Source organism: Schistocerca cancellata, chromosome 11 (assembly GCF_023864275.1).
Source record: "Schistocerca cancellata isolate TAMUIC-IGC-003103 chromosome 11, iqSchCanc2.1, whole genome shotgun sequence".
NCBI classification, from domain to species: Eukaryota; Metazoa; Arthropoda; class Insecta; order Orthoptera; family Acrididae; genus Schistocerca; species Schistocerca cancellata.
Window position 1 is genome coordinate 108,240,436 of NC_064636.1, and position 12,533 is coordinate 108,252,968.

The following is a 12,533-nucleotide window of genomic DNA, read 5'->3' on the forward strand; positions in this document are numbered from 1 at the left end:
CTATGATATTTATTGCATAATAGTTATTGTTAGAATTTCTTCTTCTTCTTCTTCTTCTTCTTCCTTCCTTCCTTCCTTCCTTCCCTCTTTTTTGTGTACAATATTAATAGTAAACACAGACTCTTCACAGACAATGCAGTTATCTACAACAAATTACATTCTGAATGAAGCTGTACAAATATTTAGTCAGACTTTGATAAGATTGCAAAGTGGTGCAATGTCTGCAACTTGCTTTAGATGTTCAAAACTTTAAAATTGTGCACTTCATGGAAGAAAAAACATGGTATTCTTGAATATAATATTATTAAGTCACAGTTGGAATCTGTAAACTTATACAAATACATGAGTGCAACACTTATTAGGAACATGAAGTGGAACAATCACATAGGCAGAGTTACGGGTAAGGCATGTAGCAGACTTTGTATTTTGAGTAAAATACTAGGGAAATGCCATCAGTCTACAAAGGAGATTCTTCACAAATCAATCGGGTGACTCATCCTAGAATATTGTTCAAGGGTGTGGGCCTCATACCAAATAGGACAGATGGGGGATATTGAACGTATACAGAGAAGAGCAGCACAAATGGTGACAGGTTTGTTTGACGCACAGGAGTGTGTCACAGGTGTTGAAAGGAATGACTTGACAGGCAGAAGTTGTCCTGAGAAAGTCTGCTAACAGAGTTTCAAGAACTGGTTTTAAATTATGACTCTAGGAATATACTACTACTACTACTACTACTACTACTACTACTACCACCACCCTCATCCCCCACCCCCCCACCCCCTCACCCACATGTCACTTCTGTAAGGATAGTGAATATAACAGTAGATTAATTACAGCATGCACAAAAGCATTTAAACTATCATTTTTTTCACTTCTCACGCTCCTTATGTGAATGGAATGAGGAAAAGCCCAAATTACCAATACAGTGGCATGTACCCTCTGCTATGCACTTCACAGTGGTTTGCAGAGTACAGATGTAGGCGTAGATCATCGTTTCGATCTCTTGCTGTAGTACAGAATTTGTCGGAAATTGTTCTGATATCCATGTGGACATGTCACCTGTGCTGTGGTTGGCTGATAGTCATCATAATGATTTAAGTGTTTCTGAAACTCGTGTCTAATTTATAGTTTTCATATTTATACCTGCATATTATGAAAATAGGCAGTCAGTAACAAACTACATTAAAAATCACTCCAAAATGTTAAATTTTTAGCATGTTTTGCTGTCTTAAGTGTTGGGAAAGGACACGTCAGCATCTAAACACAATACTTATTGAAACTTCCTGGCAGATTAAAACTGTGTGCCGGACCGAGACTCGAACTCGGGACCTTTGCCTTTCGCAAGCAAGTGCTCTACCAACTGAGCTACCCGAGCACAACTCACGCCCCGTCCTCACACCTTTACTTCTGCCAGTACCTCGTCTCCGACCTTCCAAACTTTACAGAAGCTCTCCTGCGAACCTTGCAGAACTAGCACTCCTGGAAGAAAGGATATTGCGGAGACGTGGCTTAGCCACAGCCTGGGGGATGTTTCCAGAATGAGATTTTCACTCTGCAGCAGTGTGTGTGCTGATATGAAACTTCCTGGCAGATTAAAATTGTCTCCGCAATATCCTTTCTTTCAGGAGAGCTAGTTCTGCTAGGTTCGCAGGAGAGCTTCTGTTAAGTTTGGAAGGTAGGAGACGAGGTACTGGCAGAAGAAAAGGTGTGAGGACGGGGCGCGAGCCGTGCTTGGGTAGCTCAGTTGGTAGAGCACTTGCTCGCGAAAGGCAAAGGTCCCGAGTTCGAGTCTCTGTCTGGCACACAGTTTTAATCTGCCAGGAAGTTTCATATCAGCGCACACTCCGCTGCAGAGTGATAATCTCATTCTACAATACCTATTATTCATTTATAGAATTCACTGATATAAGCTTAATATACAAATGCTTTTGGAAATCTTTAGTAATGTTTAATTATCTCTCTCACACATAGGTGAACACGATAAAGACGCTACAGAAGGAGAAGAATCGGTTGACCTCGATATCCGACACGACGAATTAGGGGCGGAGAAGAGGGACACGATTGCTGCACAGTTACTAATATCGTACGAAGAAGAATCGGATGACCTCGACATCGGAGATGATAAACTGGGGCTGGAAAACAGGGACAGAATTGCCACACAGTTGCTAATTCGAGCTGAAAAAGAAGCAGTTGACCCTGATGACCGAGGGCTGGAAGTGAGAGATACGATTGATGCACAGTTGCTATTGTAAAAGCAGTCCCAGATACCCCATCACCACCCACACATTAGAAAATGTAAGTAAAACTGCTGTTGGACCAAATTACAAACATTCTGGTTGGTGGTAGCTATAGTTAGTACAACTTTTGAGACTATGCTATTTGTTCTTATGCTGTCTGTTTTTAATATTAAATAACAAGAATGATAAATGATACTTTGAATAGCAAAGCTGTTTCCCCCAGTTAAATAAATAGCTCCTATTTCTTCTACTTCTAGCTATCTGTCTACATGGCAACACAGTACTGCATAATACTACAATAATTGGCTTTTTGCACGTTCCGTGGATCACCGTTGCAACTTCTTGCTGGGATACGGAACAAGTTGGAAATTGTTGCGTAGAGTAGTAGTTGTTAAGCAGATAAGATTTCAGTTTGCTTCTGCAGATTCCATTAGCACTTACCACCAAACGTTCATGCAAAATTATATCATTTTGCGACACATATTTCAGGAGATACAATATCGAAAATACACTGAAATGCGTGGAAAACTGCTGCACGAGTTCATATGAATTACTTCTCTGCTGCTATCTCTATTAGTATAAAATTGTACGACACTGAATGCAAAAACAAAATACATCATAACGCAGGATGTAATTCACTAAGGATACAGATGAAATGTGTGTACAAATGTGTGCCAAATATGTTAAATATATTTTGACATGTGCATACTCAAGCCAAGTCAAGGGTTTTTTTTAAAAAAAAAAAAAAAAAAAAAAACTCCTCCCAAACCCTTGGATCGATTTCAACCAAACTTGGATCTAGACTGAAATAACATGATAAGAACCAGCCACCTTCAGAATTTGAAAGAGTATTCCAGTCAACATTGTCAAAAGCTTTCTCTAAGTCTACAAATGCTAGAAACGTAGGTTTGCCTTTCCTTAATCTAGCTTCTAAGATAAGTCGTAGGGTCAGTATTACCTCACTTGTTCCAATATCTCTACAGAATCCAAACTGATCTTCCCCGAGGTCGGCTTCTACTAGTTTTTCCATTCGTCTGTATAGAATTGGCGTTAGTATTTTGCAGCCATGGCTTATTAAACTGATAGTTCGGTAATTTTCACATCTGTCAAGCAGGTGTTGACGGATGTAAAAATTACCAAACTATCAGTTTAATAAGTCACGGCTGCAAAATACTAATGCGAATTCTTTACAGACGAATGGAAAAACTAGTAGAAGCCGACCTTGGGGAAGATCAGTTTGGATTCTGTAGAAATATTGGAACATGTGAGGCAATACTGACACTATGACTTACCTTAGAAGATAGGCTAAAGAAAGGCAAACCTAGGTTTCTAGCATTTGTAGACTTGGAGAAAGCTTTTGACAATGTTGATTGGAATACTCTCTTTCAAATTCTAATGGTGGCAGGGGTAAAATACAGGGAGCGAAAGGCTATTTACAATTTGTACAGAAAACAGATGGCAGTTATAAGAGTGGAGGGACACGAAAGGGAAGCAGTGGTTGGGAAGGGAGTGAGACAGGGTTGTAGCCTCTCCCCGATGTTATTCAATCTGTATATTGAGCAAGCAGTAAGGGAAACAAAAGAAAAGTTCGGAGTAGGTATTAAAATCCATAGAGAAGAAATAAAAACTTTGAGGTTTGCCGATGACATTGTAATTCTGTCAGAAACAACAAAGGACTTGGAAGAGCAGTTGAATGGAATGGATAGTGTCCTGAAAGGAGGATATAAGATGAACATCAACAAAAGCAAAACGAGAATAATGGAAAGTAGTCGAATTAAGTCGGGTGATGCTGAGGGAATTAGATTAGGAAATGAGGCACTTAAAGTAGTGAAGGAGTTTTGCTATTTGGGGAGCAAAATAACTGATGATGGTCGAAGTAGAAAGGATATAAAATGTAGACTGGCAATGGCAAGGAAAGCGTTTCTGAAGAAGAAAAATTTGTTAACATCGAGTATAGATTTAAGTTTCAGGAAGTCGTTTCTGAAAGTATTTGTATGGAGTGTAGCCATGTACGGAAGTGAAACGTGAACTTGACTAGAAGAAGGGTTGGTAGGACATGTTCTGAGGCATCGAGGGATCATCAATTTAATATTGGAGGGCAGCGTGGAGGGTAAAAATCGTAGAGGGAGCCCAAGAGATGAATACACTACGCAGATTCAGAAGGATGTAGATTGCAGTAGGTACTGAGAGATGAAGAAGCTTGCACAGGATAGAGTAGCATGGAGAGCTGCATCAAACCAGTCTCAGGACTGAAGACCACAACAACAACAAGAACTAGCATCCTCCTATTGGGGTGGGAGTGATAACTTGGTGACAGAAGGGGGGGGGGATGATCACTTGGAGACAGGCAGGGGGATGGGAGAGATGGACAGACAGTGACGGGAAGGAGGGCATGGACACAGAAATGAGTGGGGGGGGGAAATTGATGGGAAAAGGGAAGAGATCGACAGAGGTGGAGGGGAGAGACGGAGATGGACTGGGGGAGAGTAGAGGAGGAGGAGGAGGAGGAGGAGGAGGAGGAGGATGGAGAGACGGTGAGGAAGAAATGAACAGAGAAAGGGAAGAGGAGATGGGCAGCAAAGATGGAGGAGGTGGACAGACAGAGGGGAAGTAGGAGATGGACAGAGACAGCAAGGAGACGAGATAAAGGTAGTGAGGAGGAGATAAGTGGCGGGAAGAGCTCAACTCGGAAGGGTGACGAGGATACGGACAGAGGGAAGGAGCAGGAGAACAGAGGGAAAAGAAGCAAAGAGGACAGTGTCGGGAGGAGCGGTGGATGGGGGGAGGGGACGGGAGACTGGGAGAGGGATAATCTCATCTTCATTTTCCTGACCACTTTCTATAATGTTACTTTCAAGTTAATTTCTCTTATATAGCGCTTCTATACGGGGTGTTTGCTTTAACTTGTAACAATTAAGTATCTTAAAAATATGCACTGTATGAAAAAATTTTGAGATGAAAAGTTAATATTTTCAAAGGGGACACCTGTTTGTACTAAAACTGGCCATCCCCTACCAACCACTGATCCTGCCCCCTTGGGGGGGGGGGGGGGGGTCAACTTTTTATTTTCAAATTTGAATCCCCCATTTCTACTGTAGATTGGGATTCTACACCAAAACCTATCTAGGATTTACCAAAGACATTTTTTCCGTTCATGGTAGTTAGCACTGTAATTGACAGAATTCTCTCTCTCTCTTAGATTAAATTAGATTAGTTTTTCGTTCCATAGATCCGTACTGAGGAGATCCTCGTGGATGTGGAACATGTCACTTTTTTTAAAAAAGAAAAAGCTGAAATAACAATACTAATAGTATGGGTATATACAATACATCATTTTTTAAAGCTGAAATAACAGTACTAATAGTATGAGTATATACAATACATCATTTGTTTCTATTAAAAAATTCGTCAGTGGAGTAGAAGGAGTTGGCGACTAGTAAGTCTTTGAGGCTTCTTTTAAACTGATCTTTATTTGTAACTAAATTTTTTTATGTTTGCTGGCAAATTATTGAAGATGAGAGTTCCTGAGTATTGGACTCCATTTTGAACTAAAGTAAGTGCTTTTAAGTCCTTGTGCAGATCATTTTTGTTCCTGGTATTATATGTATGAACTGAACTGTTTGTTGGAAAAAGAGATATATTATTTAGGACAAATTTCATTAAGGAGTAAATATACTGAGAGGCAGTAGTTAGTATACCCAGTTCTTTGAAAAGGTTTCTACAGGACGTCCGTGAATTTACTCCACAAATAATATGTATTACACGCTTTTGGACTCTGAAAACTTTTGTTTGACTTGAAGAGTTACCCCAAAATATTATACCATATGACATTATGGAATCAAAGTGTGCAAGCTTTTTCATTTTTATGTCGCCTATGTCTGCTAACACTCGAATTGCAAATACAGATTTGTTAAGTTCTGTGGTGTGCTCCTGTCTCTCTCTCTCTCTCTCTCTCTCTCTCTCTCCCTCCCTCCCTCCCTCCCTCCCTCCCTCCCTCCCTCCCTCTCCCCCTCGATTAGCACTGACTTGTTTGATTGAAAAGATTTTGTCCTAAATAGCTGTTGTTAAATATTTAATTTAGTTTTGCAAATTTAGTTGTGCAGTAAAACTTTTACATGCAGACATTTAAAAGTCTGGCATATAAGCTACATTTAATATAATGTAGCTCTCTGTTTCCTTCAGTGCCCCACACCATCACAAGACTTGATTTTAGTAAGTCCCCCTTGAATCTCACCATTAGGATGACTGTTTTCAGCCCATTCTTACTTCCAAGCGTCTTAAATCTCACACCAATTACAGCACCATTTACCACGAATAGAAAAAATTGTTTCAGATAAACCTAAGGTCTTTTTTGATGCATTCCCTCAGGTTTGAGGCAGCTAGCTGAATTAGTGATTCAGAGGCTCAAACAGTTCTGTTACTGTGTAGCCTGCAGATTCCTTGACTTGTGCCGTTGGGTGGTGGGGTATTGGGTTCAACTCAGGGGTCCCCTACACACAATATGTGGCTACACAGATAGCAGGGGCTGTGTGGATTGGACCAGGTTAGAGGGTCTTAGTAAAGAACAAAGATGGTTTCAGTATCAAAGGGACCAGGTCAAATGCAAGACGAGGGTTGATTTAGGGACCGTAGGTACTATAGTAGTAAATTGTCATAGCTGTGTTGGGTAAGACTGAGAGCTCCAGGCGCTAACAGGAAACACAGAAGCACATATTGTTATATGTACTGAAAGCTGGCAAAACCAAAGATAAGTTCAGGCAAAATTTTTAAAAACGGACCTAATCGTGTTCAAAAAGGTCAGATTAAATACAGTTTGTGGTAGCGTGTTTGTTGCTGGTAGAAGTAGTCTGTCTTGTATCAAAATTGAAGTAATGTGGGTAGAGGTTATACTTGACAACTAGAATAAATTAATAGTTAGCTCCTTTTACTGGCCTCCCGGCTCGCATCATACAGTTGCTGAACAGTTCAAAGAAGACTTCAGTTTCCTTTCAAATAGGTACCCCACTCATACAATTGTACTTGGTGGTGACTTCAATGTACCCTCAATATGTTGGTGAAAATTCATGTTTAAATTTGGTGGTGAGCATAAAACGTCACCTGAAATTGTACCAAATGCTTCTCCAAAAATCAGTTTGAACAGTTAGCTCAGGCGCCCACTCAGTGTAAATGGTTGCAAAAACATACTGGACCTCTTAGCAACAAATAAACCTGAGCAAATAGGGAGCATTAAGATAGATGCGGGGATTAGTGATCAGAAGAATGTTGTAGCGAGACTGAATACCACAGTCCCCAAGCCCACCAAAAATAAATACAAAATATAAAAATGACAAAATATGTCTATTTAAAAAGCAGATAAAAATTTGCTTGACACGTCCCTAAGAGACAGTCTCTACTCCTAGCCAGTTGACTACATAAGTGTAGACCAGATGTGGCATATATTCAGAGAGATAGTATTGACAACAGTCGAGAGATTTATACCAAGTAAATTAATAATAGATGGAACTGACCTCCCACAGTACACAGAACAGGTCAGAATATCATTGCAGAAGCAACGAAAAAAGCGTGCCTAATTTAAAAGAACACAAAATCCCCAAGATAGGTATAGTTTTACAGAAGCTTGAAATTTACCATGAAATTCAATGAAAGATGCTTTTAATAGGGTCCACAATGAGACTTTGTCTCAAAATGTGACAGAAAGTCATAAGTGATTTTGGTTGTATGTGAAGTACACCAGTGGCAAGAGACAATCTGTACCTTTACCAGTGAAATAGCAAAGGTAATGTTACCGATGACAGTGCCACAAAAGTGGAGTTGTTAAATACAGTTTTCTGACATTCCTTCACTAAAGACAACAAATTAGGTATTCCAGAATTTCAATCAAGAACTGCTACCGTCATGAATAACTTAGAAGTAGAGTTCTTTGGTGTAGCAAAGCACCTTAAATCATTTAATAAAGGCAAGTCCTCTGGTCCAGATTGTAGACCAGTTAGAATATTTTCAGAGTATGCTGATATAATATCCATGTTCTTTAGTGAAGGAATGTCAGAAAACTGTATTTAACAACTCGGCACTTTTGTGGCAGTGTCATCGGTAACATTACCTTTGCTATTTCACTGGTAAAGGTATCGATTGTCTCTTGCTGCTGATGCACTTCACATCCGACCAAAATCACTTTGGACTTCCTGTCACATTTTGAGATAAAATCTCATTGTGGACCCTATTAAAAGCATCTTTCATTGAATTTCATGCTAAATTTCGAACTTCTGTAAAACTATGCCTTATATAACTTCGCACCCAACAATACACTCGTACCTAAAGACTAGACTGTCACACCAGTATTCAAGAAAGGAAGTGGTAGTAAACCGGGTGAATTATGTGTATGTATATTACTGAAATTAATTCGAGGTAGGATTTTGGGACATATACTGTGTTCAAACTTCGTGAATTACCTCAACGAAAATTATGTTGACACACAGCCAACGTGGATTCAGAAAATATCATTCTTGTGAAATTCAACTAGGTCTTTATCCTCGTGAAGTAATGATTGCTATTGACAGGGGATATCAAATTGATTCCATATGTTTAGATTTCCCAAAGGCTTTTGATACTGTTCCTCACAAATGGTTCATCATCAAGTGGCGTACCTATGGAGTATCGTCTCAGTTGTGCGACTGGATGCACCATTTCCTGTCCGAATGATCACAGTTTGTAGCAATAGATGGAAAGTTATCGAGTGAAACAGAAGTAATAGCTGGCATTTCCCAAGGAAATTTGATAGCCCTTCTGCAGTTCCTAATTTATATAAAAGATTTAGAAGAAAATCTGGGCAGCCATTGTAAATTGCTTGCAGATGATTAAAGGCATCAGAAGATCAAAACCAATTACAAAATTATTTAGACATAGTACTCTATGGTGTGAAAAGAGGTGACTGACCGTAAATAATGAAAAGTGTGAGTTCATCCACATGACTGTGAAAAGGAACCCATTAAGTTTCAGTAACATGACAAATTGCACAAATCTAAAGCCTGTCAATTCAACTAATATGTAGGAATTACAATTACAAACAACTTAAATTGGAATGATTACATAAATAATGAGTGTGAAATCAGGGAAAATGTCAAAAACCTACATAGGAAGAAATAATCATTGTAATAAAATAAGAAAAATCAGGGCTTACACAGGAATATTTAAATGTTCGTTTCTTCCATACACTGTTAGAGTGTGTAATGGTAGAGAAATACTGTGAAAGTTGTTCGATGAACCATCTGCCAGGCTCTTTAAATGTGAATTGCAGAGTGGTCATGTGGATGTAGATGTAGATGAAGGATCTGAATCTGCAACAAAAAGGTGACTTCCATTTGAAAATAATAAGTTGATCTCCCACCCCCGTGTAGGAGGTGGTCAGTTTTATCACACAAACATTTGAAAATATTAACTATCACCAAGAACATTTTTTTCATATGATGTGTATTTTTCAAGATATTTAGTTGTTTAAAGTTAAAAACCACCCATTTATATTCCTTCCATCTTCTGGTTTTCCCTCCTGCCATTGTAAGTAAAATTGAAAGGGTAATTAGGGAACTGAAAAATAAAAACTCCACTGGTATTGGTGAAATACCTGTCAAAATTCTTGAGTGTCCTATAAATGTGATATGTGTCATATATCGCTGCAACTCCAACTGTTCCAGATAGAGCTCAGTATGCCATCATTAAACATCAGTAGATAGGGGGTGATAAAGTGAAAGTAACTAATTATGATTTAGTTTCTCATCTGAAATGAGTCTCAAAAATTCTAGAAAACTTTTTCTTGGATTGCTAGTGAAACTGCCTTAACAACCACAATTCACTGAACAAAAACTAATTTCAATATTTCCTTAAAAATGGGTTTTATTTAAAATATTTATACTACTGTTATTGGACAAATTAAGTCACACTTGTACATTAAGGATTATGAAAGCAGAAGTTGTAAAAGAATTTTGATATTTCATGTGCCTACTGTGTGGTATCCGAATTAGGCAATTAAAAGGAGAATAAAGAAAAGAAAAGAAATACTAGTTGTTTTAGGAGTGTTGTCAGAACAGGTGAAGGTAATCCACATAACTGTGTTTGATGATAACTTGTGGTCAGTAATACATGCCTGCATCTTTTATTTTTCATTGCCCTTGTCTGTATAGAAAAGAATTTCAATTTTCTTCTGCACTCGTAATTATATTGTATGACAGATGTTCCTTTTTCTGTTTGTAATGATGGGCTTTTCTTGATTTCCAGGCCCAGAAAGATAAATACTCCGATACTGGTATCTCTCTCTAGAATGCATTTAGTTACATTAGCTGCCCTGTATAAGTTTGATAAAATGGAACTGAACTGTGATATGTAAAACTACAAGTTTGCAGGACATTTTTCGTGTTGCCACTAGGTCTGTGGTTTAAACAAATATTCACAAAGACTGGACTGTTTAGCTCCTTGGTGTCGAGATCTGCAAAATTGTGACATCATATTATTTAGACACTGAATATTGTCAGTGCCAAACTTAAAAGTATTACTGGAGAAGCGAGGAAGTAGTAATCTGTTTACCTGTTTGTGAGCAGAAAAGTGTCTGTGTCTAAAACTAAGTACCTGCATATCTAGTCTTTCATCTGTTAGGACTGAAAAGAAAATTTTGATTTTTTTGCTTTCAGTTAGATGAACTCATTACAACCTTGATTTGTTGCTCTTAATTTTTGAGTAGTCATGTTAGTGTTAAAAATGTATTTCAGTTACTAAGGAGAAGTGTTTTGAACTTTTCATGTGTAGAAGAAACTATTCAAGACTGATACTGTAGCTTTTTGTTATCTTCACAGTGTTCATATTGAAAGAGGGATGTACCTGATTAAGGTTCTTTTTTTTTGTGTAAACACCTACATTTGTGAGCAGTGATCTGTGTCTAAAACTAAGTATGTGTATACGTAGTTTTTCACCTGTTAGAAGTGAAATGAAGAGTGTGTTTTTTTTTTATTTTTTACATTGAGGTACAGGAACTCGTTACAAATTTGACTTGTTGCTCTTCATTTCTGAGCATTCCTCTCCCCTTCTCCCCCCCCCCCCTCCCCCCTCCCCTATCCACTTCCAGATTACTAAACAGAACTGTTTGTAAACTGTTCACATGTGGAAGAAGCTGCAAGACTGGTAATGAAGCTTTTTATGATGGGAAATGAAATTCATTCTCTCTGCTTCAGTTGCCACTTTTGTACACTGTTAGATCTGTGCCCTGGACAAATATTTGCAAAGGCTGGAGTGTTTAGCAAATTAGTGTAAAGCTCTTCGGAGTTGTAAAATTATGTCATTTAGACTCCATGTTAATTTAAAGGCTTTACAGGAGAAGCATGAAGGCAGTAACCTGTTTGTGTGCAGTTAAGTATGTATCCAGAATGAAGTACCTGTATATCTAGTTTTTTCTCTGTTAGAAGAGAAATGATAATTTTAATTTTTTACTTTAAGTCACAGAAACTCATTACAGCCTTGACTAGCTGCTCTTAAGTTCGGAGCATTGATGTCAGTGTTAAAAATGTTTTGATGTAACTAAACAGAAGTATTTGAAATCCTTCATTTGTAGAAGAAGTTGTAAGATGGAGAATCAAGTTTTTCTGATTAGAAATAAATGTTGTGTCTCTATTTCGTATGGTTCAAATTTCAAGAAACTTACTTTATTATGAAGCTATTTTTTTCTGCAAACAGTTGTAAAATATGAGCCTCAGTTGTGCTGGCTAAAGAGTACTCTGCTGCAAGCATCATTATAAAAAACAAAACCCCGGAATACCTGATTATTGTGTGATATTTGTATCTGTTGTACAGTTTTTCCCCTATTTTATAGGGAAGGTGTTAAGACTACTTAGTTATCACTGTTATATCTGAACAGAAATAATTTCAAGGTTTATAAGTTACAAGTCCTGCACATTGCAATCATACGACATGTCACATGTGTAGGGGCTACATATTACTTACCAAGAGAGATGGCACAGTGTTTAGCACACTAGCATTCAGGACGACAACGATTCAGAGTCGTGTCTGGCCATCCAGATTTAGGTGTCACATTGATTCCCTTAAATCGCTCCGGGCAAATGCCGGGATGGTTCCTTTGAAGGGACACGGCTGATTTGCTTCCCCATCCTTGACACCATCTGAGCTTGTGCTCAGTCTCCAGTGACCTCAATGCCAATGGGACATTACAGTCAATCTTCCTTCCTTCCTACGTTTTACTTAGGATCCAGTTCAAGAAGTTGTCTGCACATTTAGTGCTTCAGAAAAGTATGTTAC

General features: G+C 38.4%; 1 protein-coding gene across 3 annotated transcripts in view; it reads left to right on the forward strand.

Annotated features, from left to right (window-relative positions):
* The window catches only part of LOC126108453 (putative nuclease HARBI1), a 52,889-nt gene extending 40,919 nt beyond the window's left edge, over window positions 1-11,970 (forward strand). For 2 of the 3 annotated variants that reach the window (XM_049913665.1, XM_049913666.1), the window contains exons 5-6: window positions 1,975-2,298; window positions 10,509-11,970. In XM_049913665.1, coding sequence (XP_049769622.1) covers window positions 1,975-2,255 — 281 coding nt within the window. In that variant the 3' untranslated portion in view covers window positions 2,256-2,298; window positions 10,509-11,970. Of the gene's footprint in view, window positions 1-1,974; window positions 2,299-10,508 lie in introns of those variants that run through there. The other variant, XR_007523528.1, reaches the window with a different exon arrangement.
* The last annotated feature ends 563 nt before the right edge of the window (window positions 11,971-12,533 follow it).